The 21,029-nt window shown below is 57.4% G+C and overlaps 8 protein-coding genes across 8 annotated transcripts; 2 read left to right on the top strand and 6 right to left on the bottom strand.

The window, feature by feature from the left end:
• Window positions 1-24: 24 nt before the first annotated feature.
• Window positions 25-612, bottom strand: PHYSODRAFT_299991 (hypothetical protein; the record flags this gene model as incomplete). Its single annotated transcript, XM_009527350.1, has 1 exon — window positions 25-612. One exon carries the CDS (start codon window positions 610-612, stop codon window positions 25-27), a length of 588 nt encoding a protein of 195 aa, XP_009525645.1.
• Window positions 613-859: 247 nt separating this feature from the next.
• On the bottom strand, window positions 860-2,035 carry PHYSODRAFT_299990 (hypothetical protein; the record flags this gene model as incomplete). The annotated part of the gene is made up of 1 exon (XM_009527349.1): window positions 860-2,035. One exon carries the CDS (start codon window positions 2,033-2,035, stop codon window positions 860-862), a length of 1,176 nt encoding a protein of 391 aa, XP_009525644.1.
• Window positions 2,036-2,702: 667 nt separating this feature from the next.
• PHYSODRAFT_502616 (hypothetical protein) lies at window positions 2,703-4,109 on the top strand (the record flags this gene model as incomplete). The annotated part of the gene is made up of 1 exon (XM_009527348.1): window positions 2,703-4,109. One exon carries the CDS (start codon window positions 2,703-2,705, stop codon window positions 4,107-4,109), a length of 1,407 nt encoding a protein of 468 aa, XP_009525643.1.
• A 63-nt stretch (window positions 4,110-4,172) lies between these two features.
• On the bottom strand, window positions 4,173-7,064 carry PHYSODRAFT_351007 (hypothetical protein; the record flags this gene model as incomplete). The annotated part of the gene is made up of 2 exons (XM_009527347.1): window positions 4,173-6,775; window positions 7,028-7,064. The coding sequence occupies 2 exons, from the start codon at window positions 7,062-7,064 to the stop codon at window positions 4,173-4,175; spliced, it is 2,640 nt and encodes an 879-aa protein (XP_009525642.1).
• A 1,934-nt stretch (window positions 7,065-8,998) lies between these two features.
• On the bottom strand, window positions 8,999-9,217 carry PHYSODRAFT_285803 (hypothetical protein; the record flags this gene model as incomplete). The annotated part of the gene is made up of 1 exon (XM_009527346.1): window positions 8,999-9,217. The coding sequence occupies one exon, from the start codon at window positions 9,215-9,217 to the stop codon at window positions 8,999-9,001; it is 219 nt and encodes a 72-aa protein (XP_009525641.1).
• A 527-nt stretch (window positions 9,218-9,744) lies between these two features.
• On the bottom strand, window positions 9,745-13,953 carry PHYSODRAFT_248007 (hypothetical protein; the record flags this gene model as incomplete). Its single annotated transcript, XM_009527345.1, has 7 exons — window positions 9,745-9,752; window positions 9,949-10,326; window positions 10,836-11,711; window positions 12,121-12,544; window positions 12,607-12,721; window positions 12,809-13,347; window positions 13,438-13,953. The coding sequence occupies 7 exons, from the start codon at window positions 13,951-13,953 to the stop codon at window positions 9,745-9,747; spliced, it is 2,856 nt and encodes a 951-aa protein (XP_009525640.1).
• A 1,610-nt stretch (window positions 13,954-15,563) lies between these two features.
• On the bottom strand, window positions 15,564-16,656 carry PHYSODRAFT_314323 (hypothetical protein; the record flags this gene model as incomplete). The annotated part of the gene is made up of 3 exons (XM_009527344.1): window positions 15,564-16,147; window positions 16,226-16,359; window positions 16,430-16,656. The coding sequence occupies 3 exons, from the start codon at window positions 16,654-16,656 to the stop codon at window positions 15,564-15,566; spliced, it is 945 nt and encodes a 314-aa protein (XP_009525639.1).
• Window positions 16,657-17,553: 897 nt separating this feature from the next.
• On the top strand, window positions 17,554-20,148 carry PHYSODRAFT_502566 (hypothetical protein; the record flags this gene model as incomplete). Its single annotated transcript, XM_009527343.1, has 4 exons — window positions 17,554-19,002; window positions 19,063-19,144; window positions 19,190-19,878; window positions 20,029-20,148. The coding sequence occupies 4 exons, from the start codon at window positions 17,554-17,556 to the stop codon at window positions 20,146-20,148; spliced, it is 2,340 nt and encodes a 779-aa protein (XP_009525638.1).
• Window positions 20,149-21,029: the final 881 nt, after the last annotated feature.

The raw sequence follows: 21,029 nt of genomic DNA, 5'->3' as shown, positions 1-21,029 counted from the left end.
TGGAGTAATGGGCTCTACAAATTGCTATGCTGACTGCTCTCCGATCCACTCTACTTGGCCAAAGAGCAGCTCAGTGGATTCGTCGTACTGCACGTTCTTGAGTCGGAAGCGTCGAACTCGCTGGGTTTCAAGGATCAACGACTCGCGCTCTCCAGTTTCATCGTCGAAGCCAGTGAAGTGGACATCAGTCACGAGAAGCAGATCGCCGACGGGGTAGCTTCCAGGGTTTCTCTTCTTGTGCCTCAAGACCTCAGTCATTGACAAATACCCGACGATCGCAGTCGATGGAGCCCTCTCGTCTGCTGATCGACTCACCATCTCGGCAAATGACGTCAAGTTCAGCAAGCGGAGGTGGTGCACTTCTAGCGTTTGGCGACCGATTGCCGGGTATTTCGCCACCTCGAACATGAGCGGAATGGTGTCGGGTAAACTGGCAGCAGCACTGTTGTTTGCGACTAATCCAAAGTCGCTGGTGTCGATTGGCGGTGCATTATTCGTTGCTGGAGTTGGCGCTATCAAGTCGAAGGAGTGCAGCACAGCCAGAGGACCCGCCAGAAACGCCACCAGTGCCAGCGGGAGGGACCACAACAGGAATTGCTTATCACTCGGCATCGCAGTGTGCGCACTTGGTACTGATCAGCGAATTGAGGAACTGGCATCGCATCAACGTGGAATACTACCGAGCACCATGGCAAGAGAGATTCCTCGCAGAATGAGCTGCTATAAGATTCCTAAACTTAAGCTGGTTCCAATTCTGACCGAGGACGATGGAAGTACAAAATCCAGCGACAACTTCCATACTCGCAAACGCGTTAGAATTATAAAGTTGTACTGAGCTCGTATTTGCCGATAGTGTACGCTACTTTTTGCCCTTCTTCTTGCCTCCTTTCTTCCCTGCCTTCTTCTCGGATTCAGTAGCTTTGCGCTTCTCCTCTTTCTTAGCCATGTACGCGCGGTAGGCGACCTGGATGATCCTCGCAGCCGTATTCTGAGCCTTGAGCTCTTCCTTGCGCAGTGCCTCGAGCTCCAGCAGCCGCTGACGCTCCTCCTCTTTCTGCTTAATGGTGGTCATCTCTTGCTGCCACCTCTTCTGGAAATTCTCCAGTCTCAGAGCGTTCGCGGCCTTCCGTTCCTGTAGCTCTCGCAGTTGTGCCTGCTTTGCCTGCGTGTCCTGTTGATACTTAGCGTTCCATTCGGCCAGCTCGGTCTGAAGTTGCTCGTGACGGTCCTTGAGAAAGTGCACAGTCTCGTCGTGCACCTTGGTCTCGGTCGAGCACTTGCCCTGCAGATCCTTGATTCGGTCGTGCTGCTCCTCCATCAGCTGGTGGTACATTCGAGCCGTGCTGCTGCGCTTGGCCTTGGCCTCGTTCCGCGCGTAGCGGATGTCGATCTGCGTCTTGGACTTGACAGCGAGGATCTGCTCCTTGAGGCGGAGGATCGCGGCCTTGTGCTCCGCCACCTCCTTCTGGTGCTCGAGCTTCTCCCTCGCTAGTTCCGCCCCGAGCCTCTTGACCTCGTCGACTGCTTCTCGCTCCTTTTTGAGGATCTCGTGGGCCTTCTCCTGCGTGCTCTTGCCGTCGGCCACGAACGTCAGCAGCGTCTCGAACGTGCCGTGCTTCTTCATCTCCGTCAGCGTATGGCCGAGCAGCTCCAGCAAACCTTCGCGCTCCTGCTGGATCTTGAGCAGGTTCCCGGCAAAGTTGGGGTTCTCCTTGAGATTGCGGCACAGGCTCTTGGTGGACTCGCGCAGCAGGCGACTGACCTCCTGGATCTCGCGCTGGTTCTCCTTGAACTTGGACTTGTTGGCCAGCCCTTTGAGCACCGCGCGCTGGGCGATGAGCTTCTCGTACTTGCCCTCGAGCTGGCGCTGCTCCTGGATGATGCGCGAGATCTCCTCGCCCACGACCTGCGACAGCTCCTCGCGGTGCTGCAGGATGTCGGGCGTGATGCTGCCCAGGAAGCTCATCTTCTCCAGCGACTCCTCCAGCACGCCGCACGCGCGCAGGCTCTCGGTCGGGGTCAGCTTGAACGCCATGCGGCCTCCAGTCGACCAGCTTTAGGCGCGCTTCGCGTCGCTTCGCGGTTCGCGTCCAGCGTGGCGGGCGTGGAACGTCGGGGCCATCGCCTCAAAATAGGCGCCGAGTTCGGTGCGAAGCAGCAGCTCTCTACTCTCGAATGTTCGTGGCGAGAATCCACGGCGACAACAGCACGCTCTGCTCTTTGGTCAACGCTTCAACGGTGCAGGCGTTGCCGGCGGTCGTCGCGAGTCGCGACTGGACGAGAAGCAGAGAGCCGAGAAGAGAAGCAAAAACGCTGAGAAGATCCACCACGGGCAGCTTGACGCGGGGGGCTATCCAGACACTTGCAGTGCTCGGAGCGGCAGCATTGCCAGAGCTGTAGGGGGTATCGGAGACTATGATAGATATGATGGCCGATCGGGCCACATCTGGGCCATCAACAGCTAGCGTATGACGTTGCAGGGTGACGTTGCGCGGCCCATCTTTCCCCGCTTCAGTGCTCCATACAAACGCCAAGTGAGAATACTGACGGGACCACCAATTGACCAAAAATGGTCCCACGATTCGCATTCAGCCGCAAAAAATGGGGCACAAGGCTCAGCTCACTTCCGAATTCACCCACCAGACCTCACCGCCTAGACCAGTACCAGGCCAGGACCAAGAGCCCACGCCCGCCAATACACCATGCTGAAGGAGCAGGACCCGATGATCGAGCTGCTGCGCGAGTGGATCATGTCGCCCGTGGACGACGGCGCGGAGCTGCGCGTGTCGGTGCTCGAGGTCTTCCGCTTCATGAGCGAGCTCATCGCCGAGCACGTCGAGAGCCCGCAGCGCAGCCGCCTGCTCAAGTTCCTGCCCAAGCTCAAGAAGATCTTCCTGCCGCTGGACCTCACGCGCGCCGCGCTCGAGTACGACGCGCGCACGCACTTCCTGGCGCGCAAGCGCGTGCCGCCCACGTTCAAGGAGGTGCGCCACATTTTGAACCTGGCCACGACCAACGCCATCGCCGGCAAGCTCAAGCTCGTGACGTTCGACGCCGACGACACCATCTACGAGGACGGCGGCAGCATCAGCAAGGCGTCCAGGATGGTGCGGATCATCGTCGAGCTGCTGCGCCGGGGCGTCGTCGTGTCCCTCGTGACGGCCGCCGGGTACCCGGGCAACCCGGGGCGCTACGAGCAGCGGCTGCGCGGCATCCTGGACGCGCTCGAGCAGCTCACGATGGAGGAGCGTGCGCGCTTCCTGGTCATGGGCGGAGAGTGCAACTACCTCTTCGAGACGTACACGGACAAGGTCTCGGGCGTCGTGGGGCTGCGCGAGATCGACGGCGCCGTCTGGAAGGACGGACGCGGCGAGCGCTGGCCCGAGCACGAGGTCACGGCGCTGCTGGACGCGGCCGAGAAGGTGCTGGAGGAGACGGTCAAGACGCTGCACCTGTCGGCCAAGATCCTGCGCAAGGAGCGCGCCATCGGCATCATCAACACGTCGGACAAGCGCATTCTGTACGAGAACCTCGAGGAGATCAGCCTCACGCTGCAGCACGAGCTGCGGCACTTCAGCGTGCCCTTCTGCGCGTTCAACGGAGGCAACGACGTGTGGGTGGACATTGGCCACAAGGCGCTGGGCATCCAGGCGCTGCAGAAGTACGTCTTCCGGTTCCTGCCCAAGGAGCTGCGCGACAGCGAGGAGCTGCGCAACATCCAGGGCCAGGAGTGTCTCCACGTGGGCGACCGCTTCACTAGGACAGGCAACGACACGCGCTCGCGAGACGCGGCCACGACGATCTGGATCTCGAACCCGCAGGAGACCGTCCACATCATGACGACGTTGCTGCAGACGATCGACCGCGTGCAGGAGCAGAAGAAGGAGCGCAGAGAGGAGAGGGAGAAGGAGAAGAAGGAGAAGAAAGCCAAGGCCAAGGCGTTGGCTGCGACCACAGCTCCCAGCGACGACGGCAGCGACATCACGGCTGACACTTCCGACACGAACGCATCATCTAGTGACGGGGAGAGCAGCGGCAGCGGTGACGAGCGCGAGACGACGGTCAAAGCTGCCATCCAGGCCGCTACAACGGCCACGCTGGCCGAGTAAAAGGCACGGTTGTTGCAGTATTGTGCTAATAAACATTGAATTCCTGTAGAAGTTCGCGGGGTCTCAGATGCTGATGTCGACGTCTCCCGGTCTCAACTCGTCGACTGGAAGCTTGGACATCTTCTTGGCGCGTGCGGGCTTTGACGTTTGCTGGTCCTGGTCGATGCCTAGTTCTCGAGCCGCTTGCTGTCGTAGAGACCCGATTTGAGGCGCGAGTAGCTGGTGCTCTTCAAACGCCACCTCCATCAGCAATGGTGCGTCGTGAAGGCGCTGGTCTCGGGCGCGGAGAAAGCGGAAAAGCTGCGTGTAGTCCACATTCTCGGCCAGCAGTTCGTGCTGTGAGACGCGTAGCAGCGCGATCGCCACTGCAAACACAACCGAGGATCCCTCGTAGAAGAGCACATCCAGGAACCGGAACGTCGTCTCGCTGGGGAAGACGGCGCAGCAGAGCGGCAGCAGCCATTGTGTTACGAGTACAAGTCCCATCGGAGGCGTGTGCAGCTGCTGGAAGTGCCGGTACAACTTCGGGAGCCGCATCCGCATGAGCTTTTCCAGCACGGCGCCGTCCACCTGCAACCCAGTCATTCCCTGCGTGTAGTAGGACGGGAAGAAGTCCTCGCAGAGCACGTGAAGGAGCCAGAACACGCGTTCCTCGTCTTGAATCGGTAGTTCAGCCTCACCATCGCAACTTTGGCTGTGGAACAGACACAGCAGACGCCCCACGACAAACGTCATGGACTGGCAGTAGCCCAGATCGTCATTGTGCAGCGCATAGGCGAGTAGCACGCGCTGTAGCGACTTCTGCCCTGCATCCGACGTGAGCCAGCACTCGTCATTACCAGCAAAAGTGCGCTTCAAGTCCACTTGGATCTGCTTCTTGGCGACTGCGAAGCGCGAGTTCTTCGCTCCAGAATGCACCGCATCCGCCGGGTCTTCGAGTCGATGAGTTAGGCCCAAGAAGTAGTTTCGCGGGAATTGGTGCTGAGTCGTAGACACCCCGCTCATCTGTGAATACAACTCGGCTCGACGAGACATGGGTATCCCCCGCCAGACCAGCTCCCGCACTTCTCGTCGCTCACTCGTGCCGAAGGAACACGGTTCAGGTCCGAAAAAGTCGTCGCAGTTTTTGCCAGTTGAAGTGTTCGTACCTTTAACGTAGCAGACGGAAGGCACTTCGTTCGTTTTCCCAGCATGAACTTTGCACCGGAGACTTCGCCATCGTGTCTCCTGTAGCCGTTCCAGAGCATCGACCAAGAGTTGATAGTACGCGTAGGACCTCGTAGCTCCAGAGGGGACTCTGCGGGGACACCACTCGCCATTCCGTAGCTGCATCTCGGGATCAAAAACTGCAAAACCCAATCGATCTACACACGAGGAGGAGTGTGAGAACGGCGACGAGCTTGAGCACGAGGAGGTGGAAGATGTCGACGCTGACGAACTCGACGAACTGGGAGGCGAACCCCTTCCAATTTCATCTCCTTTTCCAGATGTCAGCGCTTGTGGTGTGCTGAGCAGTTCCTCAGCCGTAGAGCCCCACATATCGGGCACTGTCGGATGCGGTAGCTCCGAGATTCCGTTCGGGAGGAAAAGTGTACGCAGCAGAACTACCCTACTATCGGCTTGTTGGTCGTTCATAATAATCAGAGGCAGCCACTGCATTTTAGCCGGCATCCCTTGCACCAGATCGAGCAGGGAGAGTGTGAGTCGACCGACGCAGCTTGAATCACATTGTCCTTGGGTTTCGTGGTGTACGGCGATGGTTACTTGGGTGTTCGAGAGAGACTCGGGTACACGAAACACAGTGCTGAGTGCGAATCGAGGATGCCGCCACACCTGCGAGCTCCCGGATAGCACCAGATCTTGCTGCAGCGATGCCAGCGGAGACCGCACGCAATAAATTAATCTGTTGCTGGCGCGCGAGTCTCCACTGCATTCGACGTCCGGTGTTGCGGGTGTTTCAATGATTACCACTCCGTAGTAGCGCCCTTGAGAAGCTTTCTGGGACTTCGGGCTCATTGGTGATGCCAACAGAGTGGACGTGCTGGCACGCGGTAGACCTCGAGCCTCTATCAGCTCGAAGTGCAGGTCTCCAATAAACGAGAGAGCGATGTCTTCCATCGGCGGATCCACTTTAATGGCCCCAAAGAACCGTTGGAGACTTGAGGTGCTGCGGCGTCGACCACCATCGCTAGTCGTGAATACTCCAGAGAGATTCGGCAACGAGTATCCGCTGAAGCCATTGCGATTCCGTGCGCGCATTCTCACGAGATACTCGGTGTCTTTCTCCAGTCCACAGAGCCAATGTTCACGTGCCTCAGGCTGTAGTAGAACGCCGAGCGGTTCCCAGTGCAACAAGGATGTTGCTGACAGCAGCGCAGAAGACACAGCTGGCGATGCTCTCGGGCTCGCTGGCGATGCCGGTGGCATTAACATGAGCATTGTGAGGAATCCACTGGCATGGGATAAGCTCGCGGGCTTCTTGCACACCTCCAAGTGGAAGTACAAGGGCTTCAGAGTCTCCCAAAGGCGCGTGTCTGTGCTGGCCGGCTCCAAGTCCCAGCCCACGCCCAACGAAGTCGTGTCTGCGCCTAAACAACGCAAACCTGAAGGAACACTCGGCACTCTGGTCACCTCAGCCAGGAACTTCTGGATAGAAGCTGGCCGAGCTGCAGCAAGTTCCACAACTGACTTCCCCTCGCTGGTTCTTGCTGTCAGATTGAGTTGATGCCGCGGTGGGGCTTCGAGCACGAGCCATTCACAGACTTCCAGCGGCGCCCCCATCGCTGCGTAATGCAGAACGGAATACCCATTGGCGTCCATCGCGCCCAACGCCAGCTCACCACGACGCGGGTTCTCCTCACCAAGAAGCCATTTCAGTATATCCAAGCGTCCATTGTACGCTGCATAGTGGAGAATACTCCGCCCGCTGAAGGACGTGACCCCCAGCGGCACCATGTATCGAGATATGAGAGGCCTGGGGCTCCTCAACGCATCTTTCTTGCCGGTCGGCTGCGTTGTCAGCTCTGCACACCACTGGATAACTTCGAGATTGCCGTGAATAGCAGCAAGGTGCAGCAAATGCGAGCCATTCGCGTCCACCGCTGTGATTCCTGTCGGGTCGTGCTCGAACAGCAGCTTCAGTAGCTGCAGCGCCGTCGCTCGCGTCGACGCCGCCGCATTGTGGAACGGCGTCCTCCCATCTCGACACCGCGCCGAGGCGTTGGCTCCATGGAACAGCAGACACTTGGCCACCTGCACGTTGCCGCACCGACACGCCTGGTGCAGCAGCGTCCTCCTCCTCCCGTCCTCGCAGCGAACTACGTCGATCCTTCCATTCCCGGTAGAGTCCCCACCCTCTGAGCCCCCACCACTTGCAGGACCGAGCGAGAGTCCGCGAGCCTCCAGCAGCTCAAAGAACGCCTGACCGTTGCTGACTGAGGCGAAGATCTCCCGCGTCTCCGCCCCTCGGGACGAAACTGGCGGCGAGTAGAGCGACGAGCCCGCGAGTTCCGCCAGTCGAATGGGGTCCGGCGTGAAGGCTGGGAAGATGGAGAACTGCTCCGGCGGAGTCGGCTGTGACGAGGCAGCGCGGCGCTGCGGATCTTGTGCATCGGATGCCTACGATTCATGTCGTCGCCACAACGTCAGAACAAAGTTCACTCGGAATCTGAAGCTGCAGTCGCCCCAATGGCTACACACAAGTGCAGGTAGACAGCACTCTCGCTCGTACCATATCGACGGCGATCACTCCACTCCGCGAAGGATCCGCCTTCCTCCAAGACGCGCGTGGCTGCTGCTGTCCAACCGCAGGCGAACGAGCGAGTGAGCGGACTTAGGCTCTTAGCGACGAAGCGGTGCGCCTGAGTCACAAGTCTCACATAACGGAGCCCGTCGAGCGGACGACGGTCGATGATTGGTGGAAAATGATATTAACAACTTCAACTGTTAATCAAGGTGGGTCACTTCACGTTCCAGCTTGGAATTCAAGATGGTTTGGCTCCAGCAACACGCCACTGACCATCCACAAGTGGCGACGAAGCATCGCACCACTTGAAGCGAGCCACCACAAATGTGTTGCGGTAGACCATGAATCGCTTCATAAAACAAGTAACACGAAATGCCTACAATAGATACAACTTGTATGCTCTGTAGACCTCCACGTTGGGGTCATATGGCCACTTGTTCGTGTCCAGGCTGAGCATGTTGAAGATTTCCTTCGGCGCCCGGCCTTCCTCTTTCCACAACTTGAACTGCGCCGTCGGCAGTCGCTTGGAGATAAACTCGGTCACCATCTTGTCCTTGGTCGCCACCTGGATCGCCTTGGCTAGTCCCATCTCGTCGTACGACGCCATCAACTATGACCATGTACACGTAACTCTCTGGGTCGTGCGCGGTCCTCCGAAAGGAGACGTAGGTCCAGACGTGCAACGCCGGGTTCGCGAGCAGCTTCTCCACGCTCTGATCGCCAACCTTCAGCATACTGTAGACGATGTCCGTGGTCAGCCCGTTGCCCTGCCAACCAGTCAACTGCGCGTTCTGCAGCCCGCTAGCAAGTAGCCTCGTATCCGACTTCCATCTCGACAGTTCGAGAATCTTCGCCAACGGTTCGTTGCCGTAGAACTTGGTCAGCGTTCCGAGCAAGGTCACATCATTCTCGCTCTTCTTGTTGTAGGACAGCAGGAACCTGGCCCACGTCGTGAGCTTTGGGCTATTGAGAACGGTATCGATGTTTTGGTCGAGCTGCAGCAGCTTGAATACTTCGTCCGGCGTCTTCTTCTCCTTCGTCCAGGCTTTCACCTGCTTGTAATCGGCGTACCAGGCCTTGAATCTGTCAAGGTCACTCCTTGACTTTGGACAGCCTCCACTCTTTCACCTTCGACGACCACTCTTTAACCTTTGACAGCTTCGACAGGCCAGGAGCAGTGATCGCTCGCTCCTTCTTCTTCTCCTCCTCCACTGTCCTTCCCTCTCTTTGTCTCAATTCTTAATAACCTCTTGCCGGGGAGGTCAGTACTTAGCGTGGTCAATTTCCTTACCGAAGTCGTCAAAGCAGCATCGACGACCGTGAAGAGGGCGACAACCAGCAACACGAGGAAAAAGCGCCGCATCGTCCTCCGGGCGCGCTTTCTGGGAAGTGAGAAAGAGGCTGGTTGTCGACGATTGACAAATTGGAGCCACCCAGACGTTGGCAGTGCCAAGTTGGCAAACACTCGAAAGAAGGGGCACAACCGATCCTGCAGCTTTCCCTTACAATCCAGCGCTTCAACAAGTTATCTGACGAGAGATACCCCGCTGTGCCCGTCGCAACTGACGCGAGCGCGTGCCTATATCATGTACACGTAGCAGCCAAAGCTTGCTGTTAATTCCAGAATAGCACTGCTAATGCAGTAAAGCTGCTCCACCTACGGTTGTGTACATGTACTGTACTTGATAGTACTCATCAACTTAGCTACGAATCGCGATTAAACAAAGTGATGTAATCAACCATGTACGAATCGCGATTCAACTAACCCACAGGCGCAGTCGATTTTTATGAGACCCATAGACTTTGGGTGCCGGGAGCTTACCGGTAGTGATGCTGCAGACTGCTTGAAGAAAGATTGGGCTGGTATTAGTGTTTCCGCCGCCGTGGATTTTAGGATTCTAATGGCTACCGTAGTAGACAAAATAAAATCTCTCCTACTTCGCGAGTTGCAGGCAAGGGCAATGGTTAGTTGCCTTCTATATCTGCTCAAGGTGAACATCTTTGAACTCGTGAACACATTTTTTGTTCACATAACGGAGCTCTGATTGGTGGAACATGATATCAACTTCAACTTGTAGATGCATCTATTTGTACCTAACGCCGCTGGTGGTTGACGAAGCGCATGGCCAACGCTGTGAGCACTCGAGAGGCCCAGCGCGCTCGTGTCATTGGCGCTGGCGAGCGCGATCTCGGCGAGTTGCGCGTCCGAGCAGTCGCCGAAGACGATGGCCACCAGCACGGAGAAGCTGTAGCGGTGCGGACAGACGTCGTAGATCCACTTGTAGCCCGCCGGGATCTGCAGCGCCGGAGGGTTGAAGCCCGTGAGCATGAGCCCGAACGCGTTGATCATGACGCCGAGGATGGTCGCGAGCTCCATGGTCGGGGACGAGAACATGGCCAGCTGCGCCAGGTACGCCTCGAACAGGATCAGCAGCGCGAGGTTGACCCAGTAGAGTGCGGCCTCGGCCAGGCCTCCGAGCCCCACCATGGGGTAGTACACGGCCGTGAAGAGCACCGCGCCCGCCAGCACGTACGGGATCTCCACGAGGCTGAAGCTCAGGAAGGACCACACGCTGTTGTAGGCCTGCGCCGCGCGCTCGCGGTAAAAGACCGACCGCTCCTCGTACACCAGCGGAAGTCCGCTCATGAAGGACACCAGCGCGACGAACATGGTGGACAGGTAGACCATGCCGAGGCCGCTGTTGATGCCCTGGTACGTGTCGTACTCGGCGCCCAGGTAGACGAAGCCAAAGATGAAGCCCAGCAGCAGCGAGATGCCGAGGCGCGTCAGGTTGTACGACGGCGTGCGCCAGTACGTGGTGAAGAAGCGCCGCAGCAGGAAGCGCAGTTGCGTGGCGTTGCCGGCCGCGCGCTTGCCCGCGTAGTTCAGGGGCTGCAGCTCCGTCGACGGCTGGAAGAGCCCCGACTCCGCGAGTTTGGCGTCCAGAAGCGCCTTGTTGGAGCTCGCGTTGAAGACTGACACAAAGTCGGTGGTGACGCTATCCCCGCCTGCTGGGGTCCGTTTGGCGTAGTGGCTACGCTTGGGTCGGCCTTGCGGTGGCTGTCGACACCGGCTCCGATCACTTCCAGCATCCACGTGGCCGGGTTGTAGCCTTTCTCGATGCGAGGGACACTCGGGATGGCCTCAAAGTACCGGACGATCGAGCTGCCCCCACGCCCTAATTCACCAAAGTACACCGTCTCATCCCCTCGCTTGAGCAGCAGCAAGCTGTCGAAGAGAGAGAAGACGTCCGACGACGGCTGGTGGATCGTGCAAAGCACGGTTCGTCCCGAGTCGGCCACTCGACGCACGCCGCCCATGATCAACTTGGCGGAGCGCGCGTCCAGGCCGCTGGTCGGCTCGTCCAGGAACAGCACGCTCGGCTGCGCAGCCATCTCGACGCCGATCGCGAGGCGCTTCATCTTCTCCATGGAGCTGGCACGGATGATGTGGTCGGCGACGTCGTCAAGCCCGAGCAGCTCCAGACACTCGTCCACCGTGTCGTACTTGACGCTGTCGGGGACTGTAGCGTCCTGGCGGAGAAACGCCGAGAACGTTAGCGCCTCGCGGAACGTCGAAGCGGTGGAGTGGACGTCGGTCTGCTCGCAGTACCCGGTGCAGCGGCGGATGCTCAAGTCGGTGGCCGGGAACCCGTTGAGCAGGATATCGCCCTTGATGATGCCTGCCGTCTTCCGACCCGCGATCACGTCCATGAGCGTGGTTTTGCCAGCTCCAGTGGATCCCATGAGCGCTGTCATCGTCCCTGGCAAGGCGTATCCGGTGATCCCCTTGAGCAAGTCGACGTTCTTCGCAGGCTGGCCTCGACCGCCAGGCACCGAGACGGTGTGCCACAAGTCTTTGAGCGACGACCAGGGGCGGAATCTTGATTTGGTGCGTCGAAGTCTTCATATTGACAACGACGTCATCATCGCCAATACCAAGCTCTTCTCGGGTTTACTCGCGTGCGGTGAAGCTAGCAAATTGTACGCTGCTTCCGCTGGCACCTCGTCCACAGACTCGTCGTGAGGCAGTGCCACATTTTCGGGCCGCTCGTAGCGGTGATACTCCAGAACGAAGTACGAGATCGTCATGATCGCGGCGTACGTCGCGACCAAGTAGACGACGCCGTAGACCACCCACGTCTTGTCGGAGGGCACATCGAACAGACCGAGCGAGTACTCGCCCATGGTGTGGCCGTAGGTCGAGCAGTAGTCCACGCCCTTGTAGACGCGGACGTCGAGCTTGCTGCTGCGATACTGACTCACTGCAATGCTGCGCACAGTCCACGCCACGGGGTCGAGCCAATAGAGCCACGTCAACCAGTCCGGGTTTGGCAATGTTGAGATTCGGTGACACTGCCGCCAACAGGAAGTACATGGCTGCGAACACTAAGATGGTGAGAGTGAGGAAGAACTCGAAGAGGAGGAACGCCCCCACCTCGTGCACCAAACCTCCAAGCCAATACACCAGCGACCCGAAGATGAGACTCACCGCTAGGGCCAGCGGAATCTCGATCAGCGAGCACGCGAGTACATATGCAGCGGTGCGGTAGAAGTTGGCGGTTCGCTGCTTGTAGAAGACACTACGCGCGTCGTAGAATACGACGAGGTTTGCGTCTTGACCGAGACCAAGAAAGAGGGACGCCGCGAAGATGACGCCCATCGAGACTTGAGCGTCCGCCAGATCCATCTGAAGAAGAGACTTCCGAAAATGAGGCCGACGATGAGAACGAGAGTGAGTCGGCCTTTTACGAACGCGTCGTTGCGCTTGCTCAGAATGGCTTCACGCTTCAGAAGCGTCCGCAAACTGGCCAGGAGACTCTGCTGGAACTCCGTTACGTCGGCCATGCACCTCCTCGTGACGTTGCTGTGGTCGTTCACTTGTCAATCTTGTGCGTCCGCTTCGGCTTCTCGTTGCTGGAAGAGTGGTGGCGTCATCCAGCGGTCCGCGTACTCGTGAGCAGTGCGTGGAGGTGCGATACGACCTGGAATCGACTGCACGGACTCGTACACGCTTTGGTCGGGAGTAGCGAGTTCACAGAGGAAGTCGGCGATGTCCTTTTCGGGCGGACAAGTCAGCCCCAACGACTCGAAGTAGCTCTGGACCGATTGCGTGGGTCCATGGTACAGCACTCGACCGTCGTTCAGAAGGAGGACGTCGTCGAACAGAGAGAAAATCTCCGGTGACGGTTGGAACAGTGAGATCACCACAATGCGATGGAGCTTCTTGGCGATACTGCGTTGGGCAGCGACAATGTCGAAGGCAGCGGCGCTGTCGAGCCCCGTGCTGATCTCGTCCATGAACGTCACGTACTTGAGCCCGAACTCCATCTCGCCTGTGGTCATGCGTCGCTTCTCGCCTCCGGAGATGCCTCGATACATTTCGTTGCCCACGATCGTGTTCTGGCAATCGGTGAGCCCGAGAGACTGTAGAGTGATGTCCGGGTAGTACTGGAAGACGCCGCGCGCCGCGTCAACAGCACGAGCGTTTTCCTCCGGGGATCCGTAAGCTAGATGAGCCTCCGCTCACGCGCTGAGCTTGGAGCCGCAGCACTCGTAGGCGAACTCGAGCGTCTCACGCACAGTCAGCGTGGGCAAGTGCGTGACCGTCTGGGTCACGTAGTTGACGAGCTGCGGCAGGCGCTTTAATAGCGTCTCGCGAGCCACGCCGTTGTAGGTCATTTCACCCTCCAGAGTGACGGCTTTGCCCATGGGGAAGCGTCCACTGAGCAGCTTCATGAGAGCCGACTTGCCCGAGCCAGGCTGACCGAGCACGAGCGTGATGGTGCCCGGTCGGAAGGACCCCGTGACGTCCTGCAGAATGGGTTTCCGTACTGCGCGCGTCTTGGACGACCGCGACGCGAAAGCTTTCAGGACTTCGTTGGTGAGCGTCGGTAGCTCATCGGCTGTTTGTGGGTCCTTGGTTGTCAACGCCACCAGGTCGGCGGAGAGCGACACGTGCTTGAAGCGAACTCCCATCCGAGGAAACGGTTCCCCGAGAGCGGCCTCGATCTTGGTGGCGATGTCCTGGTGCAGCTCCATGGGCCCATGCCCCAGCATCTCCTTGCCCGAAGTGTACACGACCTCCGGGGTTGGCATTGTAGCCGACGTGGGCGGGCGGTGGGGACAGCGTTGTAGGTGTTGGTCGCCGGGGAATCAGAAAATGAACGATGGCTTAGCCTGCTTCAGGGGCAACGAGTCGAAGAATTGCGGCTGGGAATTCGAGCCATAATGCGGTGCAAACGCTTGCGGTTCATGCCCCCTGCCGTCAACTTTTGCGAGGTTTGATTGTGGTTCCAGCCATGTGGCACAATCGCTCATCGCTGCTGGTTATGCGCGAGCTATTTGTCACGTTGACAGGCTGGCGTCGAGTGCTATAGCGAGGTGGTTGTCATGCGCTGCGACGGTGTGCGAGCAGAAGCTTGGAGCATACACTTGCCGAGCAAGGTTATACGTGGACAGTAGCAGCGAACACAGGACATTTCCAAAGCCCTCGTCAAAATCTTTGTACTCACGTGTGAACAACTGCTGCGGTCATGATTGAGACAACCGATCAGTCAGCACCAACGTCCGATACAACTCTGCAGATCCATCAATATTTCTCCTTTACTAATATTAAATTAATATTATTAATAGTAGATCAACTCTCTGGTGTACTTGCCTTCCGAAGACCTCCTCGCCCACGTACATCCTCTCTGAGCTTTCGCTCACAGTGTCTCGGGTGCACCTCGAGAGAAACCAGCGATCTGCCTGCTATCGCGTGCCGAAAATAGGTGGAGAATAGGTGGAGAACTCTCGTCTAACTGTGTTGTTTATCGCCATCGATCTCGCAAGTGCGGAGTAGTACCAGCCCAGGATGAACCAACACGAAGGCCAAGACGACTGCGAGCGCGACAGCGACGGACAAGCCTGGGAAAACGACGAGAGCGAAACTTGGTTCGAAGAGGGCGTCTCCGAGCTGGAAGTGACCTCTGACTACCGCCCGTACACTCCGAGGTTAATGGACACGCAAGAGATGCAGGCGCTGCGCGTCGCCTTGAACCGGAGTGAGATGCAGATCCAGCAGCAGGGCCACATGAAGGAATACGATCCTCGAAAACCCACGTCGTCGTCCAAGCTGCGTCGCTGGTACGGCCTGCCTCGGAATCGGGTGGTGGAGCGCCCAGTCATGTCGGCAGGTCCGGCGTCACTGCTTGAAAACTCCGAGCTGAGCACCAAAGCGAAAGCTAAGAGCCGACCTGAGGACCGACCTCGAACATCTCCAAGACCCAGCGCCCCTGGAGTGAAAACGGCAGAGTTCGCGAGGATACTGAAGGAAGAAACGCAACAAGTTCGAGGTAAGTGTCCTGCATCTCAAATGAAAGTCGATATTATTCAGACTTACTAATCCTGTTCTTCTTCAGAGTTGGAACGCCGCTACGACGAGACCAAGCGCTCGCTGCTAGAGGTACGCAAGTCAACCGCTTTTGTCTTCATCCACTGTTAAATTTCTGACGTTTCCTGGTTATCTGAATAGTATATCGAAGTTATCATCTCGTGTAAGCCAAATGATCGAGTCGGTGGACAAGAAATCTACGAGCAACTCGCAGATCTGATAAGTTTCGCAGCCCAGTGCGGTACAACAGAGTAGCAGCAGCGATGAAGGATCTAATCGTTTGAAAATACTGAGGAATTGGATCAAGTTCATATTTTGTGTTTAGCGAAAGTGTTTAGAAGAATTTGCAGTCGAAGAGCGAGTTGGAGCTACTCTTCTTGCCGCTGAGTTCGACTGTAGCGAGAGTGGCTTCTTGAATGTCCGCCAGTCTCGCCCTGTGGATGGCTGCAACCAGGCCACGGAAAGCCTCCTCGACGTTGAGGCCCGTCTTGGCGGACGTCTCAACGTAGGCCATGTGGTGGGCCGCTGCAAACTGTCGGGCTTCCTCTGCTGTCACCGCTCGTTTGTCGGCGGGCAGGTCGCACTTGTTGCCGACGAGTGTGGCGTGCAGTCCGGGCTCAGCGACATTCAGCAGCTGATCGAGCCACCGCTCGACGTCTTGCAAACTCGCGCGGTTCCCGACATCAAACACCAGCAGCGCTCCTGCAGCCTTGCGGTAGTAGGTCGACATCATGGCGTGGAACCGCTCCTGTCCTGCGGTGTCCCAGATCTGGGCCTTCACGTCCGCGTTGTCGACCTTCACCACGTGGGTGAGGAACTCGACACCGATCGTAGACGCGAACTCCTCATTGAACTCGCCCTTGTGCAGGCGACTGATCAAGTTGGTCTTCCCCACTCCGGAGTTCCCCAACAGGACAACTGAGGTATTGTCAAAGTCACGTCACGTTAAGTTAGCTCAGTTACTATGCGTTGAAATACGTGTAATTAGAGCCGTACTTTTGTTGACCGGAGCTTTACCGGGACTTTTGGGGGTCGTGGGAGCAGCGTACGTGTATGACGGTGTGACGGGCTCCGCGATGCGGGTTTCAGACGCCACAGGTGGAGGGTTGGTACAAAATGAGGTGCCGTACCTACATGCAAAGCAGATTAGTTGATAGACCCGGAGGGTGGTTGAAAATACTCAAAAGTTTCGTTGCGCACTTCTTGTCGAGCTCGGCGTACAGGATGTGCATTTGGTGGCCGTACGTCTCCACCAACGCGTCCACGTCTTCCAACTTGTCGTACAGGCCTTGACGCGTGTAGAAATCGCGGAGAAATTCGTGCGGCGTGAGCGTCTCCACATCATCGAAAAGCGAAAGCGGGTTCATGCTCGAGAAGAAGCCCTTGGCAGGGGCAGGGGGCGTCGCGCACGGCACGTAGTCGGTCATTGGTGGCTGCTGGGTATACGGCCAAATTATCTGTGCCTGCAGTGATGAAAGGGAGCCATGAATGAACTCCACCCCCCCAAACGATCAATCGTCAGGAATAGCAGCGCTGGCGCCAACTTGGGCTGAGCGAAACGATCACCGATCGATCGGTCGATATCTTGGCAACGTCCCACGAGAAGGTCGCTGGGCCGAGTTCGCGATGCAATCTGAAGATGGAGCTGGAGCGGGCAATCAGGAGGTGACGAACGGACCAGCGAAGGCCAACGACAACACTCTGGCCCCGCTGAAACATGAACAAGTCGAATCTTACTTCAAGACGCAGCGACTGCGGAACATCGAGACGTGGAGGGCCAAGTGCGGGTCGGAAGAGCTGAATTTCGAGCAGCAAGGTGGCGCCAATTGTACTTGATAGCGACAAAATGTAGTTGATCTGACAGAAGGGTGTGCCCAAAACCGCAGCCTCTCGCTTCGAGTACGATTTCTCCAAGGCACTACAGTCAACCGAACACTTGGGCGTCCCAAATCCGCTGCGTACAGCGATTTGCTTCGATGTTCTCTCAAAACTCAGCTCCAAGTTCCCGCGATTCCAGAACCTCACGCAGATTACACGAGTCGAGCTCGAGAAGTCCACGTACATGAAGGATCCTTCACACAGAGAAGAGGAACCAAACAATATTTCAACCTTGGAGTCCACCGCGGGCTTCGCCCCCGAGGCATTGAAGGGGGCACTAGCGCGTCGCGCCTACTTTACCGAGCTCAAGGAGGTTCTGGCGGAGAAAGAGGCTCTAGAGCAACGTCTGTGAGTGTTTCTCCTCATTATTCCCAAGTAGTTACGTTCATCTACTGATACACTGGTCTACAACATGTAGCTCCCGCTTGGACTCGCTGAACGACTTCATGCTCAAGCGACTGCGTAACAACGAGCTCATGGTCGACCGCGTCGCCAACCGATGGGGTCGTCTCGTGATGCGCCAAACGCTAGCGGACTGGAAGAAGATCATCATCCGCAAGAAGTACACGCGCGTTCTGCTGGAGAAGACGCGCTGGCGCTGGACCAAGCAGCGGCTCATGAAGCTGTTCCGGCGCTGGAGCGACTACGCCGTCGCCGAAAAAGTGCGCAAGTCCCACGAGCAGATCCAGCTCTACCGCGACAACAAGCACGACTACCAGGAGCTCATCGGCAGGCTGCAAGTGCAGATTGAAGGCGCCAAAGTCGAGATGAAAGCCCACCGCGAACACCTCGACCTGGCTAAACGACACACGCTGTCGCTCGAAGAACTGCTCACTCAACTGGAACTGCGCGTTCGACAGAGCCAGGAGCGCAAACTGCAGACGATCTCCAACCAGTGGGGGAAGCTCTGCTTCGCCTTCGTGGACTGCGAGTGCGACTACTTGCAAAACATGTTGGACGCTGTCTCCGTGGAGGACTACGTCGATATGGGCGTGCTGGTCATGAAAGGCGAGGACGAGAACGACCTCCTCCGCTTACCCTCCGAGCTGTTGGTGCTGCGATGGATCAACTTTCAGCTCGAACAGTGCGGGGGCTCATTCAAATACCTCTCCCCATTCAACGCGGGCTTGATTCAGAACTTCTCCTCCGACATGCACAACTACTACGCGCTTCGCCATATTCTTGATCGGGTGTTGATGTGTAAAAGGCGACGGACCCCTCCAAGAGCTGCAAGAATGCAGAGCGCGTTCATGCTTCTGTCACGAGCTGCGGCTGACAGTGTTGCTGCTGCTAGTGCTTCGTCAAGGCAAACCCCCTTTCCGACTCGGGAGGAGCTGCGCGCTGCGTTGGCTGAGCAGCTGAACCCGGCGTGCCCAGCGTTCTTAAGCGACCACGTATTGAGCAGCGAAATAGCGAGCGACTTGGTGTTCTGCTTGTTCAGCTTCCTGGTCTGTGAACATCCGAGCCTCAGTACTCAGCAGCAAGTTACGACTGTGCAGACATCAAACTCTACCAATAAGTACCCATGGTGCGAGGCTCAAGTGGCTCTGAATGAAGCTCGTGAGGTCTGGAACTCCGTGAGGTCGCAATGGAGAGAGCTCCACACCCCATTCGACGTGTTGGAGGCGACAAAGGCACCCCCGGAAGTGACGTCGCCCCCGCAATTACTGGCGAAGGCTAGCATTGTGCTACAGAATGCAGTCAACACGGTGCAGTACGCATGTTCTAAGCGCAGTATCGCCATGAGGGTGTGGGGATGTCTGCAACGCCGTGTCCAGCAAGACGCGCTCCGTCTTCTCGCACGCCGAGGGCGCGAGCAAGCTCCGTTTGAACTGGTCGATCGGAGAGTATGGCGCGAGAAGTACATGCTCACTACGCTGCACATCCCGAAGCTTGTCCAGGCGTTCACGAGCCAAAACGACAGCAAGCAGACGCCGGAAGAGCTCACAGACGAGCTGCAACGGGTCGAAGAAGTGCTGGGCGAGCACTACGAGCATCTGCGCCGGATCTACCGCTTCTACGCCAACATCGACAGCAGTCGATCCCATCGCAGCTCTACTGGGGGCAGCCCCGTGGACGAAGCTCGGTTCTTCTACAAGATCTCGGCGTGTATGTCGTTGGCAGAGTTCTATGCGTTCCTCAAAGAGTGCGAAGTCTTCGGCAGAGCTCAGTGCTTCCCGTACGACTTGCTCCAGAGCGTGTTCGAGAAGGTGAGTCCCGACGTCGCAGCCTCAATGGGGGCCGCCACCTCAACTTTACCACTCACGCACATACTGTCCGCTCCGTCCAAAGAATCGGGTGGGACCAACGGAAGGGAGATGACCCCAGCAGAGTTCGTGGAGGCTCTGGTACACATCGTCCGTAGTGATCGGGTGCAGTGGAAACAAGGGGCGGATACTACGCTCACTCTACCGCTAGCACTACGCTTCCGTAAGTTTCTAGAGGAGATTATTTTCCCGAACGCCATGCACTCTGACGAGAAGAGCAACGCGTTCCGACCGCAGCTGCTGACGTTCGAGTGTCGGGAGGTCTTCACCACGCACCACAAGAAACTTCGATCGATGTACTCGCACTTTGTGTTGAGTGAGACGAAGACCGAGAGGCGCTTTGCTAGTCAGGACAGTACCGGGCTCCGGGGCACAGCTAAGATGCTGTCTGCGAACGGGTTTGTCAACTGCTGCCAGCACTTCGACCTCTTTCGCGACAACTTGCTGCACTTCGACGACGTCCAGCACATTCTGGCCGAGACGCTGCAGCTTGAGCGCGACAGTGTCCACTTCGACTTGGCTAGAGTGCCAACTGGAGCCTCGGACACACTACCGACCACGGGTGACAGTGTGACAGAGGCGAGGAGTGTTGGGTCTAAGAGCAAGGCAAAGGCTGGACAACACGATGAGAGCGTTGTATTGACTCTGGCTGAGTTTCTCGAGGCCCTCGCGGCGGTCGCCTGCTACTTGAACCCAGACGCATTCATGCCTCTTGCTGCCAAGCTGGACGCCTTCTTCAGCGAACGTCTCGACTCCAGTGCTATCGTACTGTAATGGCTATAGACTTTCGATGATTGCTTCGGTGCTGCTACGTTGTATGGTGCTTCGTTTGCTGTTGCGAGCGTCGTCTCCGTTTCTCTGGTCGATTCTGGGCCGAAATTCCAGCTAGCTCCGGTTCTCTTGAGTCAGCAAACTCGTTACGCTAGCAGCCTAAGCGAACAGACCTGATGTAGCAGGAAGTCGCTGCGTTGCAGACTTCTTATCCCCAACCGCGGCAGTGCGTCGGTGGGCGTCACGTGGAGGAAGGCCCTGGCCACGAGACTCACTTCATTGCGCTAGTTAGGCAACTGCTGAAATCGAACCGCACGTCGACCACCGTTGGCGCACTGTGGATTTCCAAACAGCTTGGTTACCTTTTCAGTGTTCGAAGCCCAAGTCTGTCAATTTCTCAAGTTGGTTCTGTCCAACGTCCATTGCCTGTCGGCTCCATCGTCTGTTGCCTATCGGGCCCACCGCGTGTGTATGCCTCGCAGTACGCATGGCGTGAGGGCACTTCTAACGCTGTCGAACAGGCTCTTTCATTGTCCGCAAATGAAGCCTGCAGCATTGATATCGTCGACCATCCAAATCGCAATCTGGTAAGCAGTAATGCCGAAAAGCACAGTCGAGTGCTCGTTTGTATCCTTTGCTGAAGCGCTTGATTTCAGAAGCCGTCACTTGTCGAGGAGGAGGACGAGGAGCGCTAATATCTTTGGTGAGTGCTCGAGTGAGTACAGCATTGCGCACATCACACAGGGAGCGGACCTTATTCGATCGTGAGAAGTACGCAACTCGAAGAACGCAACTCGATGGCGATGGCAATGTTTAACTGAACTTCAGTCGCAGGGGCAAAGAGACCTCACTGGGCCTCCTGCCTTGATTTCGGTGGCTGTATT

Source organism: Phytophthora sojae (assembly GCF_000149755.1).
Source record: "Phytophthora sojae unplaced genomic scaffold PHYSOscaffold_4, whole genome shotgun sequence".
In the NCBI taxonomy this organism is placed as follows: Eukaryota; Oomycota; class Peronosporomycetes; order Peronosporales; family Peronosporaceae; genus Phytophthora; species Phytophthora sojae.
The sequence above is the reverse complement of the archived record's forward strand: the minus strand, read 5'-3'. Positions and strand labels throughout refer to the sequence as shown.